The sequence below is a fragment of the Anolis carolinensis genome, chromosome 4 (genome assembly GCF_035594765.1).
Source record: "Anolis carolinensis isolate JA03-04 chromosome 4, rAnoCar3.1.pri, whole genome shotgun sequence".
Classification (NCBI taxonomy): Eukaryota; Metazoa; Chordata; class Lepidosauria; order Squamata; family Dactyloidae; genus Anolis; species Anolis carolinensis.
Window position 1 is genome coordinate 152144605 of NC_085844.1, and position 23999 is coordinate 152168603.

Genomic DNA, 23999 nt, shown 5'->3' on the forward strand with positions numbered 1-23999 from the left:
CTTAGTTTGTTTGTTTGTTTCCTGACCAATTTGGTGTTTTCTTTTGGGAACTGTTCCTTTGAAAACTACAGAGCCGGCTGGCAGGGCTTGGACTCAGAAAGTGCAGTTTGCACTGAGTTTGTTTAGCTTTGTTTTTACCTGCTTGTGTTGCTGAATTATATTTTTGTTTGAACTGCTCTTGAAGCACTGATAGTGAAGTGTTTCAAGGTTTTTTCTGTGTTAACATTACTTTTTGGCTTATCTGCTGAATAAACTCTATTTTTGTTCGCTAATTGGCGTCTGACTCTTGACAAAACTGTCTACTATACAATCTCCTCCTTTGTAATTTAAAAGCTGAAACCTTTTTGGTGTTCCTCTGGATTAAAATAATTTTTACTATTATTGTTTCTATGTTGCCAGAATTTTTTAGTAACCTTCTCCACTTTTCAGTGTCCATTTTTTAAAACTTTTGATAGGTAAATACCACAAAGGTGGTTTTTTTCTGCCACTTGTTTTTCTTCATTCCTATGAAAGAGGGAATATGTGCAGTCACGACAGGAATGGCCTTGACTACAATTACTGAATGTGTGGTTTTTAATAATTGGTTTTAAGGTTTATGTTGTTTCTAAATCTTCATGTTTTTAATGTATATGTTTATTTTATTATTGTTTGTTTAATAAGGCATTGAATTGTTGCCTATTATAAGGCCGCTCTTAGTCCCCCTTTGGGTGAGAAGGGCGGGGTACAAATATGGTAAATAAAAATAAATAAGAGTGCAATCTTCTCCAGTTTCTTTGGAAAGGTTGATCCAAATAATGTTTGGCTTTTATGTTTTTAGGGGAAGAGTAAGACATTCACCGTCTTTGTACTTTTGATATAAAAAGTTGAGATCTTTTAGCACAGCTAGCTAATTGAAATCTGTGTTACACCTCCTCCAGTCCTTCTGATTATAGACTCAGGACTTGGATTTTCAATCATGCTTAGAAACATCCCCCCTTTCCTCACAATATTTAAACTTAATAAAGTCCTGATTAAGATCTTGGTTCATGTCTTTTGACTTCAGGCTTCTTTAAAACTATTATGTTACTAGCTGTTTTGGATTTTCTTCCATCAGATTAGCTGCCTTGCTGCAATTTTTGTCTTTTTTGATTTGCAGTGACTTACAAGCAAACCTCCCAGTCTTAAAACACTTAATTCCCTGACATGCTTAAATTTTTCTAATTAAAACAATGCACTAACACTGTTGTATAAAAATTGCTGTTAATTGAAAGAACATTATTTGTGGAGCATTTCCTTTCCAGTTTACATTTCATTGATTCATGATGTTATGAGTCAGACGCCAGCCAATATAAACAACTCAATTTATTGCAAAAACAACAAAAGGAGCCTAACAAACAACCAAAAGGAGGCTCAAAACACTTTCTCTTCAGTGTGAGGTAACAATGTCCAAAAAGAACTCAAAAGACCCAAACTTGGGATATAATCTGGATTATCCTGGGAAATAATCCAGATTAAAACAAACTTAGTTGAAAAGGCTGGAAACTCGCTCCATCTGCTGGTTGGAGCTAAACAAACACATGAAAGCTACCAGCAGTAACCCACAGTAACCAACGGCCACACAATGCCCCAAAACGTTGCTAAAGCAAAACCATGTTGTAAAGGAGAAGTCACAGCTGCCACGTCCGGTCCGCGTCGTTAGGGAGAAGTCACAGGCGTCGAGTTCCAGTCCAGGTCATCAGGGAGAAGTCTCAGTCACCAAGTTCCAGTCCAGGTCGTCAAGAAGAAATCACAGTCGCCGAATTCCAGTCCAAGGTAAACACAAAGAGCCAAAGCAACGGAGGCAAGCCGGCAGCTAATGCATAAAACCAACACAGGACAATCCAGCGCAAACTCACACAATGCCAGTCCCCGTTGCCACTAAAAACCTGGGCTAACACTTACGTCCCAAAGCAGTCTTCCAAACACGTCTTCTGAAACAGAGATCCCGAAAAGCGCCCAACAAAACACCTTGCCGATTGCAAAGTTACATTAGCAACAAACTTACTTTTATCTACAAGTCCTCCTCTGAACTTGAGCCAGCCAACGCCCCATCCACAGCTGGTTGCTGCAAATCCTAATCAGAGCTGGAGTCACCCAACACCCCACCTCCAGCTACAGCCCTTCTACAATCTCTCCAGCCAGACCACCTTCTATCCAAATCCATAACTCCCCAGGATCCATCTGTATCTTCTTTGTGCCAACCCTCAAATGTACCACTGCTTGTGGGCTCCTCAAGAATCTCCCAGATCTCCTGAACCTTAGTCCAATCCATCACCTCACTCCCAGAGTCTGATATCCCATCCTCCTGACTCCAAGTCCCACAGTCCCCTTCAAAACCCTCAGAGGTATCATCATCAGAGGGCTCCATAAGTATTTCCCGGATTCTCTTCCTTTGTTGCTCCTCATCGGAGTCTTGCTCACAAGCAGTCTTCCTGCCTCTTCTAATACAACTAGTATTATCTGTACTTGAAGACTCCCTCACAACACATGATGTTATATCCTGGTTTGGCATTAAGAGACAAAGTTATAGTGTATCTTTGGCTGCCTTGTTCTTCTCTGCCAGCATGTCTTTGAAGAGATTGGAAATTTCAGCTTTCATTTTAGCTTAATTGAAGTTTGTAATGAGCTCTGGAACATAAACTGTGATTTGATCTTAGCTCGGCCCTGGCGTTTCTGGCAATCAATCTCTCAACAGGAAGTCCACTGAAAGAATCTATGTTGTTTTCCAAGACAACCACATAGTCCAAAGGTTACATAAGCACTGTATAATATAAGTTATGATATTTGATAACTTTGGGTCTAATGGATATTGTGCTAGTCTGTTGTAGAAGAGGGGCTCAGTTGTAGAAACAGAATGGTAACATATTGGAGCTGGCAGTTTGATTATGTAAAGTTTTGCAAAAGTGAGGAAGTTGGGGAAAAGGAAAGAAACACCCAGCGGACTTGGCAGAGAGCTGGATCTGTTTTGTTAATTAAAGAAATGTATGATGTATGTGTAGGTGTTACTTGGGGTGACAGGGTTAAGGGAATTATATGTATTTATTTTTATTTCTCTTAAGGCTGAGAGAGTGAGGGAAAGATCAATCTTGAGGTGTGGGAATCTTAACAGGGAAGAGTAGAAACAGATGATGGGCTGGCATGATGAGTTTCCTCAGAATCACAAAAAGAGAGTTGATCAAATTAATCCTCCCTGGAATGTTTGGGGTTGGCCTGGGGCTGAGCTTGGCTAAGACCCAACCAAGCTCTAAGAATATGTTACATATTTATAGTTATTGTTATTAGACAGTGGCCCTTTCTTTAGCTTGCTATATCTGGATGGTTTCTTTCTCCAACATGGTCTTAGGTTCTACCACAAAATAAGCATACTCAGAATTCTATTTCGAATATCCTTGGTGAACACTCTTTTAGACTCTACCATTTTGTCTTATTTGCCTAGGAAATCCAATTCGATAAGAGATTTCTCCAAGTGCTATATTTCAGTTTAAATGTGTAGGAATCCTAAGCATGCTTAGTTTAGAGAAAAGCCTTTGCTATACCCTGGGAAGGGAAGAAGTCAATTGTAGTGAGATTAATTCTATAACTGAAGTATTTTAAAACTATACACTAATGGATGCAGGAAAGATTTTGACATTTCGATGCCCCAGTCCATTACAAGTTCTCTATTTTTTGTATTCTACTGTTTTAAACTTTTTTCATTATCACAATTTGTTGGAGATATGGAAGCAGTCACACATGGGAGGTGTGAGGCAAACAAACTTTCATCTTCCCTCCTTTTGAAATCCCATGTGATCACGTTCCTTTTAATCTGATATAGTGTGTTTGCAGAAGTATTTGGGATAGTGGGGATTTCTTTGGGGCCTCTAATGCCTCACTAATCTTTCCCTGTTAAAAATATCTGCCATGCATTAGATTCTAGAGCAAGCATGTTGGATATGGTTAGCATGGGAATGGCCAATACCTTAATGTTTCTCTAACTTTCTCTGTTTTCTAACTTTCCCCAGTGTATGCACCTAGCATGCTAGAGGTACAGGAGTGATAATAAGTATGTGCAGAAGCTGGGTGTCCCTTATTCATTCATGTTTTTATTTTTTAAAATTATTTTAGTGAGCTTTTCTGCATAATTGAATCTTGCTGGATTTGGAAAATGCAAGTCTTGTATGAACCAAATATTCTCTCATCCCTATATTTTTCATTCATGATCTTGGAGGTTACTTGATCCACTTTGCCTTTCTTGTGTAGTGATCTTTGTCCAAAACAGAAAAATAGAGTTTACAGTAGTGCTTTTGATACTGTATGGATTAACCCATTCCACTTTCTAATTACTGTTTAGTCTTGAAGTTGCTATCCTCTGACAGTTCTGTGGCTTCCATTGGCTTCACCTACAAATGGCTCCTACAGTCTCTTAATTGTATTAAACGTTTTAAATTTATGACTAGGTTCAAAGCTTCTATATGCATAATGTGTCTTCTGTTAATGGTATAGCTATTTTACCTCTCACTATAGAGTGCAGCATGAGAAAAGTGAAGCTACATAATTGATGATGTGTTGTTTTGGGGGAAAATACGTTGTGCAAAAGCAAGTATAAGAGCTGCTATACAACCTGCCTATTATAAAATTGTAGAGCTCCAGCCAGTGCTTTTGCCAGCACTTGGAGAAGCATTTGCAGAACAACACTTGCGGCTGTTTTCCTTCTCCTCATGGTTCTTTGGATCCAACTCATGGTGCTTCTAATTGAGTTTGACAAACCTTTAACTGTAAGTGTGCTAGTAGGCACTAGCATAACATTTAATTTGGTTATGTGGTTAAATGAGCTAGCATTTGAATGAGGACACAGTTATAATTTGTGTAGCCGTACTGCTCAGAAAAGGTTGCCATTATGAGAGAGATATTCAGTGAATATTAACCTACTTGTAAATAGAATTAATAATGTACATAAAAGAAAAATAAGTACATTTGTTTTTTTAAAAAATCTTAATGAAGAGAAACTGGGCAGCATAGATATGACAGGAAGGTTGAATCCAAACTGAATTATGAGTGACCTAGGAAGTTTGCTCAGAGGGGATTGCAGAATAATTATGGTAATATGCAATTATCACCTCATTTCTGCTGTAGTAACCTCAAGATGTAGTGCAGTAAGGGTGTTATAGCAAGTGCTGATAGTTTGCAAAAATACTGATGTTTGAGATTTCCAAGACAATAAGACTAGCCTGAGGCATTTAAGTGATGATCTGTCATATTGAAGACAGATCTGACCTTTTTGCTTCATTTCTTAAAGCTTACATTATAGGGCTACAGGCAACTATAGCTGCAGAACTCATTAAGATTTTTTTTTTAGAAAATGAAATCTTTATGCCGAAAGGGAGCTATTTTAACGGAATTTGTTTCTTGTTTTTGTAAGGGAGAAAGGAGAAGATGTTGATTAAGTAAATCACTTCCTCATAAAGTAACCTTATGACTTAAGAGATCTGAGGGAATCAGACTGCAATTATTTCTTGAGAGTAAACTTAATTTTGAATAAACATAAATAGGATAGCATTGTAAATATGTGACTTGTAAAGTGAAAGTTTCACTTGTTGCTGGAACCTCTTTAGAATGTGTAGAGACTCAATTTCAATACATTACACTGTCCAACACGCATTTTGGTGCCTCAAATGTTAGACCAATGCCCGGATATATTTGACGAACTGATTTCAAAAATAGCACTAGTTTCCCCCTATTAGATCTAGTTTTTGAGATACAGAACCTATACCGTCTACCATTTGCCATCTGCTTGCCCATAGAAAATCATGATTGCTTTATCTAAGAAACTAGAGCTGATATGGTTAATCCAATGCAATTTTCTGAACCAGCACCCCAAGTAACCCCAGGAACAGGCCTAAAAACCAAGACACCAAGAAAAAAAATGTTTTTTAGTTGGGCTCTGTTATTATAAGTGCATTGTAATAGACTGATTTAAATGGTTTTTAAATACCTTGCCTGGAAACTAAGTAACAACTAGATAACGGATTTTAATATTGGTGTAATCTGATCTCTCTGAGATTTAATAGTAATGAATCATGGAGCTATGTTTTGAGCTTACAGAAGAAGGTCTAGATGTTTCAGGTCCAGGCTATTTGGCTGACTGCATCCCCTTATATGAACTTGCCTGGACCCTGAGATCTTCAGGAGAGGGCCTTCTCTTGATGGCACCTCTATCTCAAGCTCAGTTGGTGGGAATGAGAAATAGGGCCTTTTTGGTGACTGCCCCTCTACTCAGGAACTTGCTGCCCAGGGAAGCCAGAATGGGTCCCCTCCCTGCTGTCCTTCCGGAAGCAGGCTAAAAACTTTTTGTTCAGGCAGGCTTTTAAAGGTGAAGGTGTTTAAGATCAATTCAGGGGGTGCTTTGGTTTTTAATTTTGAATTTGTTTTAATAGTTTTTAACTGCGATTTTTTTAAAATCCTGTTTATATTTAATCCTGTTTTAATGTTCATGTACAGTGTTCCCACACTACTTCGTGGTGCATTTTTCACGGATTCGCTGTTTTGCGGCTTTTCAATAAACTCTAAAAGATTATTATAAATCATTAAAAATTACAATTTACAGCCTAAGGAAGGGAGGAAGGAGAAGCCAAAGGGAGAGAAAAGGAGCCCAAGCAGCAACGGGAGGAGAAGGAGGTGATTTATCAACACACAATTGGTTGATAAAGACTTAAAATAGTGTATAACTACAAAAATAGTGTATAAATATTAAAATAAGTATAGTGTCCCTAATTTGCGGATTTTCACTTATTGCGGGTGGTCCTGGAACCTAACCCCCGCAATAAGTGAGGGAACACTGTATTTGTATATTTTAAATGGTTACGCTAATGCTTTTATGTTAAGCCGCTTTGAGTCCCCTTCGGAGGAGATAAAGGGGGGTATAAATAAATATAATAATAATAATAATAATAATGTCCAACATAAAGCAATTTGCAGAACTATACCCTTGAGGTTACCAGTGCGCACACTACCATCTTCAGATTCACTAACTTTAGGAAAGGCACTGTCAGTGTAAAAGCTAAAGCTGATATAATAGGTACCCATGCCTACCATCATAGCAGGGGTTGGACTAGATGGCAGTCAGAAGACGTACATTTTTAAAGTATAACTCTAGCCATATATGTATTGCCAGTGTCTACTATAATGACAGCATTTAAGGGCACATTATATACATCTATATATATATATAAATGTAATGTTCGTTATACTATGGAGTAAACAACAAAACCACTGAACCAAATCACACCAAATTTGCCACAAAAGACATAGTCATCCAAAATATGTCTTTCAATTTTAAAAAAAAAACCTAGAAAAATAGTCCAAATTACAGAAGATGAGGAAGAGCCTTTCTCCTCCTAACTGCCAGTTAGAAAGGTAGGCTCTGCTGCCTTTAGCCCCCCCTCCCCCCGGCTGCCTTTAAACTCTGCCCCCTTCATATCCTAGCAACTCCCTCAGCCAAAATGGCGCCCAGGGCAGAGGCAGAGTGCACTTAGGCCTGATCCACACTGCCTATAAAATACAGATTATCTGATTTGAACTGGATTATATGGCAGTGTAGACTCAAGGTCCTTCCACACAGCTGTATTACCAATTTATAATCTTATATTATCTGCTTTGAACTGGATTACCTTGAGTCCACACTACCATATAATCCACTTCAGTGTTGATTTTATACAGCTGTGTATAAGGGACCTCATATAATCCACTTCTAAGCAGATAATATAAGATTATAAATATAATATGAAATAATTACTGTGGTATAATAATTCAGAACAATATAATCTCTAAAACCAGGACAATAAATAAAGACCAACACTCCGAAAGCAGGGAAATTGGAAATTCCAGAAAGGAAACAATCAGGGCCAGCTAGCTCTTCACAACAAAGGATTCCCCCAGGCAGGAAGCAGCCAGACTTTGAAGCTGCAAGGCCATTAAATGCTAATCAAGATGCCTAATGGCAGCATTCATACCTGCCCCACCGAAACTATTAATTGCTATTCAAACTGGCCAACCAAGGATTCCACAAGGTAGAAAGCGGCCAGGCTTGCAAGCAGCAAGGCTATTCAGTGCTTTTCAACCTGGCCAACTAAGATTTCTCCTAGGTGAAAAAGCCCCAGGCTTTGAAGCCACGAGGCTTCTTCGTCCCATTCAACCTGGCCTAGCAAGGATGCCTTATGTAGAAAGCAGCCAGGCTTTGAAGCTGCAAGACTATTCAGTGCAATTCAATCTGGCCAAACAATGATTCCCGTACAAAAGAAGTAGCCAGGCTTCAAAGCGGCTCTTTGATTGAGGGTGCTACTCCAACTACTCCAGAAAATGGCCAGGCTTTGAGGCTGCAAGGCTATTCAGTGCTATTCCACCTGGCCAACAAATGATTTCCATAAGCTACAGCAACGCGTGGCCGGGCAAAGCTAGTAATATATATAAAAACTTTGGATAGCGTAACTTGGAGACTGCCTGTATTTGGGGTGATGGCTCCTGAAGCACCCCAGAACAGTTAACATAGTCTTTCAGGAGGAGTGTCTTTTAGTTCCCATCCAGGACTGGGTGTTATTGTTCTTATATTTAGTTGTACCCTGCTTTTCTCCCAGAACTGGGATCCAAAGTGGCTGGTCCTTGACTGTAAGCATATCTATCTCATCTGGATTCAGCTAGTTGATTTTTCTTATCCAGCTCATTACCTCCTCTACACATTCAGAGGAAATGTTATCCTCAGCTGATGCTATTATTAAATGTATAGTGAAGTATATTTGGGTATCATCAGCATAATGATAGCACTGTACCCCATGTTTCCATACGATCTCTCTCAGATGTTTCATGTTGATATTAAACAGCATTGGGATAGAATAACACCTTGTGGTATGCCATATAATAACCTACTTGAGAAATAGGACCACTGCTACTGAAGCACAGTGCTCCTGATTTACAACTTCCCCTGACTTTCCAGAAGAGTACCATAGCCAATGATATTGAAAGCTGCAGAGAAATTCAGAAATACCAGCAGGGACACACTTTTTCTGTCAAATGCAGAGATCATCCATTAAGGTGACCATGGTGATCTCAACCAATTTGAAATGGGTCTAGATAACTGATATTATCAAAGACTATCTGGAAAATACCCATCCTTTTGATGATCTTGCCCCAAAACAAAAAAATTATATGGTCTGTAATTGTTGAAGACCAGGGGTCCAGGGATTTTTTTTTTAAAGTAAGCATATCGCCACTTATTTTAAACAAAAGATGAAAAACATCCCTCCCTGAGACGTGTGTTCATAATTTATTATAGTTGATAACTAACTGCAGCTTCTTTTGGGTGACCAGCCAAGAACAAGGGCAAATAGTTTTCTTCACTTGCTTTAGCCACTTCTCCACATTTGCTGTATTTGTCAACCAAAACCTATCCAGTGTAATCCTACTCATAGAACTGCTAGACAAGCTATTGTCAGTGTCTGCTATGGTGACAGCGTTTAAGGGCACATTTACACTGACCATATAATTCAGTCTGAAGCTAGGAAAAATTGAAGATTAAATAGGGAGAATATAGTTTATCACTTATTAACTTTGTGGACTATCAAATTGGAACTGGTCTCATAAGTGATTCATAGACCGGTTATTAAATTAGATGGGGGATATATTTGTTTATTTTAACATCTAACTACTTACTGATATTCAAAAACATTATAAACAAACACTTAATTTAAATTGAAATTTCAGGTCAGTCAGCTAGGCTGGATTATATAAGAACAAAATTATAATATAGACAAAAGCATTATGTTGCATATTCATCTACAAATAGTATTGTCTATAGTAGTAATTCATTTTAAACATGGAGAAGCAACCCAGCCTGTTATCTTTATACAGACTTGCTGAAGCTTTTCTTACAGTCATTCTGATAATGATAATTGCATTTTCCAAGTAAATATGATATTCTTAGTTTACCGCCCTGCTGTTCAGGGGGTACCAACAAAGTTGCTTTAAATGGGAAGCGTCTGTTCTTTTTCTGAACCCCTAACACCAGAACAGATGGGTGGAACATGGAACACGAAAGGTTTTACCTCAGAGGTGGTACAGTGAAGCCACTCATTAACACTGAATTTACCACTTCGTTAGCAACGCTGCTTCCTGTTGAGAAAAGCTAATATAGACTCTCAAATTGACTGAGCACACATTTGTCTATGTCTGTGTATAATAAGCTGGAGAAAATACAAATCTTTCATCTGTACAGGAATATCGCAAAATCTGTAACTTAATTTCTATTCTTACGTTTTCAAGGGTGATATGAAAGATACTTGGACCTTGCTTTTTATTTCACTAATGATTTGATGTTGCTTTTTATTAGATCTGTCATACCAATTTTTAAGCCTCTATGCATTTGATGTTCTAATTCATACTGAGCGCTGTATTATTATCATAACTATTGAAAAGGGTTTTGGGGGCATTCTAAGCAGAGATAAAACTGTAATAAATATTAAAAGTGGAAATAGTAAAATTGGATGCTTGTATAATTATTGGAAGTAAATCATTATATACACTTTTTAGTACTGCAAGGGATTCCACCCCTAAGTATTGCCTTGATTTTGAATAGTTTGCAAATGTTGATTATTTGGTATTTATAAAGTATACAAAAATGTGGCATATTGTATATATTCATGTAAGTTTTGAGGCCAAAATTAAGGATTTTGATATGATCTGAGGACAAGTTGAGGGTCTTTCTGTGGAGAGGGGAAAACGGCAGCACCACCTCAGGGCCAACCTCCTCTAACCATTGCCATTGTTATTTTCCCACCCAGGCATTCTCAGGAAAAGGGGATGATTCTTTTTCAAATAAAATGTAAGGTATAGTATTAACTCTTATTCAAAAAAAGGAACCACCCCTTCCTGTGAATAGAGTGGCGAAAGGCAAAAACTGAGCCTGTTCCAGGAGAACATGAAACAAACATCACCCCCCCCCCCCCTTGTGCCACTTCTGGCTTTTTGAATACCTGGATGGGAAAATAGCATAGTGGCAGCTTTTTGGTGCTTTTCCTCATAGGAGCATTGAGAGAGAAGTGGAGATCAGTGTTTCTTTTTGGCTCCCATCAGCTCATGCTTTCACCACTTAGGGAACAACATAGTTTATTTTTTTATAAGAGTTAAGGGATAGTACTTAACATTAACATGAATAAGTCAACCCACGTTTTGGTTGTCAGTATTTTGATAAAAATGTCTAGACCTATACATGTATATATACGTGTGTATAGATGGCCATCTGTCGGGGGTGCTTTGAAAGTGATTTTCCTGCTTCTTGGCAGGGGGTTGGACTGAATGGCCCGTGAGGTCTCTTCCAACTCCATAATTCTGTGATTCTATACAGGAATTTTTTTAAAAAAATTGAGTTCCTTCATTATAAATGTGTATATTATATTTTGTATTTGTGTATGTGTTTTCCAGCTGTTTTCCAACTTACAGCAACCCTGTGAATTTCATAGCATTTTTTAGTCAGGGAAGACTCAGAGGTGGTTTGCCATTTCCTTTCTATGAAATATAGCCTAACAGCATCTGGTTGACAACCCAACTATTATTCAGTTCTGAGCATGCTTAGCTTCGATGATGATGATGATGAATATAAATATAAAAATTCATTTGTTATCCACCTATTCTCACAGCTCAAGGCAAAGTATAATAGTTAAACATAGATACAAAAGAAGATAATTAAAATACATATATTAAAAACCTAGAACAAAGATTAAAATGCCAATACAGGGAGTCCCCAAGTTACAAACATCTGACTTACATATGACTTCTAGTTACAAACTAGGGTGAGGCAATAGGAAGTGAGAGGAAATCTACTCTTAAGAAGGGAAATTCACTTCTGTAATCTCATGGGAAAAGGTGTCTCCACTGAAGCTTTATCATCAATCCTTGTTTCCACAACATCCCAAAAACCAATTTCACAAAACCAATGTCACAAAAACAGAAAGTGATGTGAAATTTTCTAAACAGGAGCATGGACAGCAAAACAAATGTTATGGGGGCGTTAACCCTTCCTTATGCTATCCAAACTTTTAAAAAAATGGAGTTATACTTTAAAAATGTACCTTGTTCTGACTTACATACAAATTTGATTTAAGAACAAACCTACAGAGCCCATCTTAGACTGCCTAGACTAATAAAATGTAAATTTGAAATTAGTAGTTCAAGATAAGATGGGAACTGCTGCCTTCAGGCTACTCAGGCTATATATGATATGTTACAGGGTAGTAATATATGTCTTACGGTAAATGATATTGCAGTAAATTGTATTCGTTTAGTCAAAGTTTAAACCTGTTTATATATATGTGTGTGTGTGTGTATATAAATTGCATTTCCTAGGAACCTAGATGGAAATCCTGATACATTTCTTTTGTTTTATTTTAGCATAAATGTTCTTATTGGGCAGAGCAGACCAGCACTATGGATGAGGCAGAGATCAATACTGAGCGAGTTGGTGCTAAAGGACTGCTAGATGACAGCAGCTTCATCTCTGAAAAGAAGAGTAGCATTCCCAAATCACCAGAAACTGAAACATCATTTCAGAAAGACACTTTTACTCTGCCTGAAGAGCTATCAATGGACAAGTCTGAAAAAGCCTTAAGTGGAAGCCAGACATCTATATTTATAAACACTGGTGCTCCTGTTGCTTCTAGTGAAAACTTTCTTCTGTCTGCAGGAACTTCTATTAATGGACCAGTTTCACACTCCACTTTAGCCAAGACTTCCATTATGAAAAAGGGCAACATTTCATTAACTACTGCACAGACTGTGGGCCATCAAGCAGATTCTTGTTCATCTGCAACGGTGGCACATGATCTCCAGCTTTCCACAAAGACTTCAACCCAAAATTCAAATCAACAGAAGGTTTTGTTTTTGTTACCTGAAGCAGCACATGCTAAGAACCAGACACATTCCGTGAAAAATCTACCTCCCTCTGCATCTATTTCTTGTGACATGCAGCCATCTATAGGAAAGAGCATAAAGTCAGACGGCACTTTAGTAACTCAAGTAGATGTATGTGAGGATAGCAAAAGTTCCCTAGAAAAAGATGGTGGAAAATCATTAACAGGCACTTCCTCAGGTACAGGTGACTTCAAAACAGGCAGTGATGCTAACTGGGATCCACAAAAAGATTTCATAGAATTTTTTACAACAAATGAAGAAACTGTAGATAAATCACCAGTTGAACCTAAAGTTGGTGTACAGAAAAGGAGAAAAAGAAAGATGGATGTTAGCAAGATAACACGTTATACTGAGGACTGTTTAAATGAATCAAATTATATTCCTGACAATTCAGATTCATTTGATATTGCGTTTTCAGAGCAGAATGAGAGTTTACAAGTCATAGAATCACAGAACTATTCATTAGTTAGAGTAAAGCCTGAATCAACAGACGAGGAATTGGAAGTTGTGGATGCCATCCAACAGTTGATTTATAATCCAAGTAATACATGTGCAGATGATACTTCTCCTGTTCACAGTAGCACTTTTCTTTCAAATACTCTATTAAATAAATGTGAACAAGATGATTTAGAAACACCTTCTAATTTCAGTACTGATGAGCCATCATTTTATCCCTGTACAAAGTGCAATGTGAATTTTAGGGAAAAGAAGCATCTGCACAGGCACATGATGTATCACTTGGATGGTAATAGTCACTTTCGTCATTTAAATGTTCCGAGGCCTTATGCATGTAGGGAATGTGGCCGGACCTTTCGAGACCGCAATTCCCTTCTTAAACATATGATAATTCATCAGGAACGAAGACAGAAACTGATGGAGGAAATTCGTGAGTTGAAAGAACTTCAGGATGAGGGTAGGAGTGCACGGTTACAATGTCCACAATGTGTATTTGGAACTAATTGTCCCAAAACCTTTGTGCAGCATGCTAAAACCCATGAGAAAGATAAAAGGTACTATTGCTGTGAAGAATGTAACTTTATGGCAGTAACAGAAAGTGAACTTGAATGTCATCGAGGGATTGCTCATGGGGCAGTAGTGAAGTGTTCATTGATTACTACAGATATATCCCAGAGAAAAGCACAGAAAAAGACTTTAGTGAAAGATTCCTATATGGAATCAGCCAAAAAGTCAGCTGACTATATGTGCAAATTGTGTCCCTTTGTTACATCAGCCAGAAGCATTTTAAAAAAACATATGGAATATTTGCATCCAGCATCGTGCATAGATCCTTTTGGTAGCCGTCTTAGAGTAGAAAAAAGAAAAAGTCACATAATAGATGAATCTTTACATTTTGGTAGCAGGACTAAACATTTGATCAAACAATCATCTGCCTTTCCAAAGACCTCTCTTTTAAAACAAGATATGAAACGACCATTTGGCTCTGCATTCCAGTCAAGTAACTTTGCAAAACTTCACAGGAGACCCCCCAGGATACAGAAGGCTCGGAAAAGTGTTGCACAGTCAGCTGTAAGTGTGTATGGTCAAAATTCTGCAGACACGTCTATTTTGAGTAGAAATAGCACTGGCCAAAAACCTAAATATTTACATCATGCAGGAAAGCAAAAGGCTAGTGTCAAAGCAAGCAGTAATTATTTATATAGATACAAACTTGAAAAACATAGGATTAAAAAACCTAGCAGCCCTTATCTTTTACACTTAAAGAAGGAAGCTGCCAAGTCCTTTCCTTTATTGTCTTCAAATAATGCTCATAGTAGATTTAATATGGATTCTCTTAACTATGGTGCAAAAAGACCAGGAGTCTATAAAGATAAGCATGTAACTGTAAAAAGATTGGTTAAAAGATCCAAAAGGGAAGGCTCTGTAACTGGAGATGATTTGGACGGTTATCCAGACTTTCTACATAAAATGACTGTTGTTGTTTTGCAGAAACTTGCTGGGGAAAAAGACAGCTATGAAACGGAGGATGAAAGTTCATGGGATAATGTTGAACTGTGTGATTACACTACACCGTCTGTGGAGGATGGCTCTTACAATGATATTAATCAGGACCATGTAAACCTGTTCCCTTTATTTAAAGATAACATGGAAGAAGAAATTGGTGGTAAATCCTCTCTTAGATATGAGCAAAATGATGGATTTTATTTTGAGTATTATGAAGATGGAGAAGGTAGCAATTACCTTCATGATTTTCAAGACGCTCATAATTTGGAAAATATAGGCACAACATTGCCTAAACATAACTCAGTTTTTCATTGGAGTGACTTATCTCTTGAGAAAAAAAACTGTCCATATTGTCCAGCAACCTTTGAAACCGGTGTTGGGTTGTCTAATCATGTCCGTGGACACCTTCACAGAGCTGGGTTAAGCTACGAAGCCCGTCATGTTGTCTCACCTGAGCAGATTGCAACAAGTGATAAAATGCAGCATTTCAAAAGAACTGTGACGGGGACCCCAGTTAAACGAGTTAGAAAAGGTAAGTTTTTTTGGAGGGAAGGGAGTTTTAATATGCAGGGTGAAGGGGACATAGAATACAATGAACATGGCATAACTTTACCCTGTCTATTGCGATAGTGTGTTTTTTAAGTCTTGGTTAAAACAATAATGTATCTGTTTTGAGCAGCCTAGCTTTCTCCAGTGTATGACAAACTGATCAATCAATCATTTATCTTTGTAGCTATTGAGAAGTCAGAAAACTCTTCAGAACACACATGCCAGCTCTGTGGCGGTTGGTTTGACACTAAAATTGGATTATCTAATCATGTGCGAGGACACCTAAAAAGGCTTGGTAAAACCAAATGGGATGCACACAAATCTCCAATCTGTGTTCTAAATGAGATGATGCAAAATGAAGAAAAATATGAAAAAATCCTGAAGGCATTGAACAGTCGACGTGTTATTCCCAGACCATTTGTTGCTCAGAAACTTTCATCAAATGATGACTTTTTATCTCAAAATGTTATACCTCTTGAAGCATACCGCAATGGCCTAAAGACTGAAGATATATCGGTGTCTGCATCAGAGGAAGATGGGCTGAGTTTCTTCAATGAATGTGATGAAGCAAAATCAGTTCTACATGATGAAAAAAATAATCAGTCACTTACACTGATAGAACTTTTGAAAAGTAAAAGGGTAGGAGAAGAAAGAAATCCTGATATCTCTCCGCAAAAGATCCATAATCAAACTGCAAGAAAGAGGTTTGTTCAAAAATGTGTTCTTCCATTAGATGAAGACAGTCCTTTGATGTATCAGCCACAAAAAATGGATTTGACTTCGCAATCAGGTGAGAAAGTTGTTTATAGTCGGGTCTATTATTTCCTTACAATTATGATAACTAGAAATTGTTACTGATTATTTTCAGTGTTTGAGATTCTTACTGGAACTGACAGTTTTCCTTTACAAAAGTCTAACCACATAAATTATATAAAATTAATCTTTCATTTGAACATTTCCTTAGTTTCATATAGGCAAGTTGATCTTTGAATAGAAAGTGGCTTTTGCTCTGTAATGGTATATAACCAAGAGACGTGTAAACATACATCTAAATATGGTGGCAGTTCACCTAACCGTTATATTTTGAGGAACCTTTTTATCTTTCCAGTGACTATGGATGTGTATGAAATCTGTTTGTATTGTTAAGATTCCTGTTTTACTTAGAGTAAGACTCTTACCTACATGAATGCATACCTCATTGTGTGACCTAATCTATTTTAGGTTATATCAAGGTAACTGGCAGCCAGAATACATAAAAAGATTTTATTAGTCATTGTACATAAAATTGACACTAATTTTATTTTTGGACTACTTGCATCATAGTCTACAGCATAGATTGAGAATACAGTTTGACCTCTCTATCTGCGGAACTTCTACTTACAGTTTTCTTTATCTATGCCCAATAAAATATGCCCTCTCTAGGCATTTTTAAGTCTTAGGGAGACTCTAATATTCTTGAGCCAGAAGTTCCATTTCAATAGCGTTCAACATTTTGTGTGATTTCATGTATCTCCCCATGTATGGGAGTTATACTGTATTCTTTATTTATTTTTGGCTGTCATGGATTGGGGCAGTGGAAACCTTTGATAACAGCTCTGTACAAATTTTGTTGTAATAATAATTCCTCAGCATAAGTTGAATAAATGTTTTATGTACCATAGTCTGCTGAAAGTGCATGATCTTGTTTTATATTCTGTATTATTTCGATGGGTTTTTACTACCAGGTTGGTATTACAATTCTGTAGCTCAGGTCTTAATTACTGAGAGTTTTACATGATCCAGAGATTTGTGGAATTGACCTTTTGCTGTGTTATACCACTTCGAATTGAAAGTGTAGGATCAGTTTTTAGTTTAGTTTCAAATATTCGATTCTCTGATTACAATCTAAAGTTACAGAATATAACATGGCACCAGATAGGGAATGGTATTACTGACTCTGTTCCAACTTTTATTTTTACTTGGTGAAGTACCTTATCTTTACCAAATCCTTTCTGAGGTTACTATGAAAGACTTAAAAAATCAGTTAACATCTATAAAAGTGGTCAATGCTGCATTTGGATATTAAGTAAGTTCCTTTAAAATAAGAGACATTCCTGTTAAAACGCTTATCTCTTAGACAAGTTTCATAATCTTGGGAGGCAATGGTAAGCTCAATGACTTGCTAAATGTGAGGTGTTTTGCTTTTCTGCATTAGTAATGCTTAATGTTAGGTAGCAAATCCTCTAGGTTTCACTTAACTTTAAAACACTACTTGCATAACAGTAACAAGTATAAATAAACATTAACAGTTATAAATAAATCCTATGCTAATTATGATTAGCATAGTATTTGACAATCAACTCACATTGCTGCTTCAGTTATTAAAACTACTTAGGCTTGTCTCAAGCATTATTGAAATATGTGAAATGTAACTTTAGTTTTAGCATCTGGTTATTCTCAGTACGGTACAACGCTCATATTTGCTAAATCATTATCCACTGTTTCATTTACCCATGTCTGACAAAATATGTCCTCTCTCGGTGTTTTCTAGGGCAACGCTATGGAATTCTTGGGTTAGAGGTCCTTCACTTTAATAGGGTTCACCATTATCTGCAGTTTTTTGTGTCCTCGCAAAGTCTCCTAAAACAATTCTTTTGAACTGCTGGCAGGATTTTCGTTTTGACAAGAAGACGTTCTGCGCCCCCCCCCCCACTAACCATTCCCCCTTCCAGTATATTATAGGAATCATGAAGAAGTTGTTTGCTGCTTTCCAAAACTAGTCTATATGAAGATGGTGAAAACTTGTGTGTGTGTGTGTGTGTATAGAACAAAAGTACAGAAAACATTATTTATAGTGGTTTCTTCGTATGATATAGCTTGATATTGTGCCACTGTATGCTCTTTTCTGTGATAACCAAGATGTTTGTTGATCATCTATTTAGCACAAAGTTTTATAAAAAATAGAATTCATTAACTTTCAATATTGATTACGCATTCAGAGTAATGAAGATAAAATGCATTGAATAAAATGTTTTTTCTAACAGTTGTGCAGTAGTGTGTTTTACCACCTTTTTCCCAGCCTTCATCAGTAACCTAATTTAGTATTGAGCATTTTACAGCCTTGTGGGTAAAAACACTTTAATTACCACTTTGTCAACTAGGATTCTTAATGTTCTTTATTGGGAACATTATAAGTTTGAAACTTCTCAACGGAACTGTACTTTTAGGATTAGGAAATAATCTGTGAAATGTGAAGATTTTCAGGAAAGCGATAATAATTGCTAAATCCAAAGTCGAGTAGGGATTTGAATCAACACCTTCCAGTTTTCTTACCAAAATGTCACATAGGAAAATAATAACCATGAATTCAGAAAATTCCTTTGCTGTGATGCAGTGAATATTCTTAGAATCTACTTTTAATACAGAATTTTTCAAAACACTTTCAGAGTTTGCTTTGAAAGATAGAACTGGATTATAGTTTTCTTTTGAATGATAGGTATGCCTGTGAAGCTTAGAACGTGTGTGCATTGCAATACGGCGTTTACAAGTGCTGTTAGCCTGTCCAACCACTTACGCGCTTATGCACGAAAGAAGAGTGCTGGACTTTTGACTGGGACAGGTATGTTTGTTACAGATGTAAAATCAAGTCTGTCTGTATACGTTTTCCTCATCAGACTTGAAAAACTCATATTCCAATTTAATTTACATTTAAAATCCTCTGAAAGAAAAGTTGAATCTGATAAACAGAACTTAAGCAACTTCTAAACATTTGTTGCTGTTGTCCATTTTTTCATGCCTGATTTTTATTTTCATTTTTTTTAAATCCAGCATTATTTTCGTGTATGCAAACAATTGAGAGCTGAATGCTCTTTGTTTTGTTTTCTGGCTAAATGCAAAAGGAGCTGCATTTTAATGAGATTCCCAGCTTGAAAATGAATCTTTTTTTTCACTTATCCATTATTTTAACTAATTTATTAGGTGAACTGAAACCAAAGTAGGCTACCCATAAACAATTATGTGATTTGTCCAGCTTCTAGTAGGTTGTTTCAGTCAAAAACTCTGATTATTTTTCTTTTATATTTATTCTGAGTAACTTTTTCTGTTTTGGGACTTTTATGGAATTAAATAGGTAATAGCATAAAACACAGGTATGTGTTTTTTCGATACTTTGATTTAGATTTTTCTGAACTGCAAATAATAAAAAATACCTCATTTCACCAAATTGTAAGGTATCATCCAATCTAAGGCACACTTCATTTTTAAAGCTTTAATTTTTGAAAGAAATATTTTAGAATATCATTTAGAATATCTTCTCCATGCACAATAACTTTTTTTGTTTCAATGGGGCTTTGTAGTGCAATCTTTCCTGTGGGGTGAAGGAGGGAGTATGAAGTAACCTGCGAGTCATCTATCTGCATGAGTCTATAAAGTATTAACTGTGGGTCCGTTGAGGAGGCAGCGGATGCAGGAAGCACTGCTTAGCAAAAATACAGGTAAACAGTCATCAGGCTGAGGACAAAATGGTGGGGGCTGGCAGAGTCATTTGGGGCTGGGGCCCTTCTTTCTCCTCTCTTTTGGAAGTAAGCCAGTTTTGGAAAAAGATAGAATTTAAGGTTCACACTTTTTTTGAAGCTCCTTAATTGAGAAATAGCATGTCTTAGATTTAATGGAATACAGTACAAAGTAGGAATAGTCTAATTACAATAGTCCACGTTAAAAAGGGAAGCACAGTGCGTAGGAGATGTTACTGTAGTTCATGGAATATTGAAGTATGCTGGGGGTGAAGTAATCAAACTACAGTGTGTCCTCACTTATTGCGGGGGTTATGTTCCAGGACCACGCACGAAAATTGAAAATCCGCGAAGTTGGGACACTATATTTGTGTTGTTTGTGGGTAAGATCTCTGTCCCCTCCTTGCCCCTCAAGCAAGTGCATTTACTCTCCCGCCGCTGCCACTGCCTTTGTGAGGCGAAAACAAAGCTTTCTTCAGCCTCCTTTTCTTTCCCTTCCTTAGGCTTCTCCTTAGGAAGGAAGTAGAAAGAGGGATTTATAATATTATTTTATGATTTATACTAGTAGTGAGGGATTTATACGACGTAGTGAGGGAACACTGTATATAAATAATTTTCCCCAAGTGTGAAGGTTTTGAGACCACTACACTGCCATCCAAAATAATGTTATGTGGAGATAAGTTGGCTTAACTATAATTGTACTGTTGAAGTGACTTGTAGAAGCTACTGTTGCAAACAATGCCATTAAAATCATTCAATTACCTCAATGATTACATCATGGATGAGCAAAATAGGTTGTTACCTGTCTCCTAGTTTTGAATCCTAGCTCCTGGATTAAGTCATGTTTTTAACTATTCTCAATTTTCTTAATTTTCCTACTGATCTGAGTGGCAAATTTGAGCAGTTATGTCCCACTGTTCTGTGGATAGAGAGGATGATGCAGGCCTTTTAAAATCTGCAGGTTTTTCCCTGACCGACATGCCATTTTCTAATTTATACAAACTTCTAGTCAGATAAATTTAAACTGATATTTGCCACAAAGTTCAGTGTAAGCAGAGTAAAAGGAAAATTATGTCTTATTGTAGTGCTACTGATCTTGATGAAATTAAAAAGATTTCGATTTTGAATTATGTTTGATTTGTTGAATGATGATTGTATATGCCCCAATCATAACTATGATTTTATTTTCACCGTCACTACATCTTATTAATGCAAGTGTTCATATTTTACTTGGATTTGAAACAAATCCCAAAGCTCAGTTTAAATTTCTGGTCAAATGCATCCTTGGTTAGCATCTTACTAGTATTTATGTCTACACTAATAAATGTCATCTAGGCAATACTGAGCTGGGACACGAGTCCTTACGAACTTGGTGTAGGTAAACTTGTTTTCAAAACCTGTTTCTGATTAATTGAGTGTTTGGGGTTCTATCTCCCATTATCACTTACCATTGCCCATCATGGTTGTATCAAATGGGAATTGTATTACAATATAACTCCAGCTTGCTATACCCTTTCTTAAAGGACTTAGAAAAACAATATGAATGAGCAAATTATTGCTGATAAGTCCTTAGAACTGTGAGAGGCAAATAATAATATGCTTGTATTATGTTATGATTAGATCAGGGGTATCAACCTCAGTTTCATAGAGGGCCACATCAGCCAGATGGTTGCCTTCAAAGGGCTGTGTGTAATTGTAAGACTGGATAAATGTAACTACTCCTTAACTTTTTGTTAAATTGCATGAGACACCATATCACACACCATCCTCATCAATTGATCATGTTCTGAAAATAGCAACAAACACAAAACAAAATGCAAACACAACCATTCAAATGGTCTTTAAAAATGCTTACTGTCTGTGTGTTTATGCCACATGAAATGACATGGCTGGCTGGATTCAGCCCATGAGCCTTGAGTTTGACACATGTGGCCTAGATCATAAAACTTTCAAATTGATAGAAATTCAGAATCATTTGGAGTGCTTTGCATTATTGTTTTTATGTACTTTCAATAGTACTGTAACCTGCCTTTCTGGTGGCACTGAATAGTGGAATATAAAAGCCTAGTTAATTTTTTTATTTTTTACAAAAACCTAATCTTGGGGTAGGGAACCTGTAACCCTTCAGAAATTGCAATATCCAGAGAGCCATGAGTTTTCACCTGTCTTGTAGATTATGTGTAAATTCAGGCAACTGTTAACAGATCCTGATGCAATTTTTTGAAAGGTTTTGTAAGCAGAATCTGCATTTCTCCGTTAATGAAATAGAAATAAATACCTTGATGATGATGATGATGGTGATGATATAACTCAACCATATCCTCACCCCAAACTGCTTGATTGCTCAGTTAAACAATATAAGTAATTAATGCTTCTGCTGTTTATTGTTTGTTTAAAAACAGATTCCTGTTGTATTAGAATATTTTGTAAACAACTCTCATTTCCTTTTCACTGTCAGTGCTCTTAGAAGAAATAATTGTATTTAAGAAATAAATCCTTTTACTAAAATTACAAGTTGAGCCTTATCCAGAATTCCAAAATGTCCATATTATTAAAAATACTCCTTAAAATTACCTTTAGTCTAAATGTGTAAGGTATATATGAAAATGAAATGCATTTTGTGTTTAGACTTGGATCTCATCTTCAAGGTATCTTATTGTGGATTCATACCTAAATACAGATATTCCAAAATCTGAAACACCTATGCTTCCAGAAATTTCACATGAGGGATGCTCAATCTGTATTCTATTATGTTAAAAATGTAATGCCCTTGTGTTCAAAGATTATCTGCTCAGTATACTGCATAGTTCTTTTTTTAGTGTTTCAGCTTTATTTTTAAATGCCTTGCATTCCTAGATTTTGTTCCTTTATATTTTTGAAGAAAATGCCAAGAGCACAAATTCCTTTCAGCATTTTTCTCAGTTTCTTGCCCTAGTTACATAATTGTATTCACAAATGACCTTTATTTTTGTATGTGACAATTGCTGTGGGTCCTTTTGTATTTTGCATTGAAATAGAAGAAAAACAATTGACTGTTAAAAGTCACTGAAGTTGAAAGCAATATTTTCTCAGGGCTACATTAGCTTCTGAGCAAGACATTGGCATTTTTTTACTACTTTGTGTTTGCTTGTTTAGTAGCATGTAGAATGTATTTATGTCCTTTCATCTAATAGTCAGTTTAGTCTAGTAGTCAGATGCAAATGCTACAGCTAAGACAGGTGTTATAGGCCAAAATACCCAGTGTCAAGTTGGGAAACTTCACTCTTCTTAGACAACTACATTGACATTGTATTGCTATTTGGTGAAGTGAGTTGTAGATAGGGTGAATAAGGTCTGGCCACTTAGCATTCCTTGTATCTGTTGATTATTCTATCTTTGGCGATCATTTCAAGCTTCATGTCAAGTTTAAGACACCTTAGTGCAATTAGAGAATAACTGAATAAGAGGTTCTGTTTTTTTTTTATCATTTACCAACTGGGTATTTCATTTTGATAATAAAGTTTAAACTATATTAAATTTCTTCTTAACATGAAATCCCATCTTAAGGCAAACAGAACTCTTAAATCTGAAGTTCAAAATTTTCTATGAACTTGAAAAAGTCTGCTTTTCAGTAGGGAAAATATATTTGCTCATCATGCAAAACAATATTTTCTACATAATACTTTGTTTATAAAGTGCTATTGCAAGGCAAGGAGTAGCAAGAACAAAATTATTAATTAAATCCCAAATAAATTTTCATTACTTCATTTCTGCAGTGTGTTTGGCTCTTGAACTATTAATGTTTCATGGTTCTGCCTTTGAAACACGATGACTCTTCATTTTCATCTCATAGTGAAACACCATTTAATTCTTGAGTGCAAAAGTAATATTAGTTCACTTCAGGTGACACACTTTAGGTACTTTAAGGGCCTATAGGCAAACACACAATTTAAGTAGTATGTGTTTCATTTAATGTGTTTTTATGGTAAATGCATTTAAGGAGCTCTGTCTACTGAAGTTAGTTGTATTTTGATTTTGTTTGTCTTGCATTAATTTCAAGTGTAAAAT

At 36.6% G+C, this 23999-nt stretch overlaps 1 protein-coding gene across 17 annotated transcripts in view; it reads left to right on the forward strand.

The window, feature by feature from the left end:
* znf644 (zinc finger protein 644) overlaps nucleotides 1-23999 on the forward strand; it is a 70265-nt gene that overhangs the window by 32779 nt on the left and 13487 nt on the right. For 12 of the 17 annotated variants that reach the window (XM_062978025.1, XM_062978024.1, XM_062978019.1 and 9 more), the window contains 3 exons: nucleotides 12433-15445; nucleotides 15647-16252; nucleotides 18938-19060. In XM_062978025.1, coding sequence (XP_062834095.1) covers nucleotides 12469-15445; nucleotides 15647-16252; nucleotides 18938-19060 — 3706 coding nt within the window. In that variant the 5' untranslated portion in view covers nucleotides 12433-12468. Of the gene's footprint in view, nucleotides 1-12432; nucleotides 15446-15646; nucleotides 16253-18937; nucleotides 19061-19116; nucleotides 19935-23999 lie in introns of those variants that run through there. The other 5 variants (XR_010005331.1, XM_008109271.3, XM_003220084.4 and 2 more) reach the window with 5 other exon arrangements.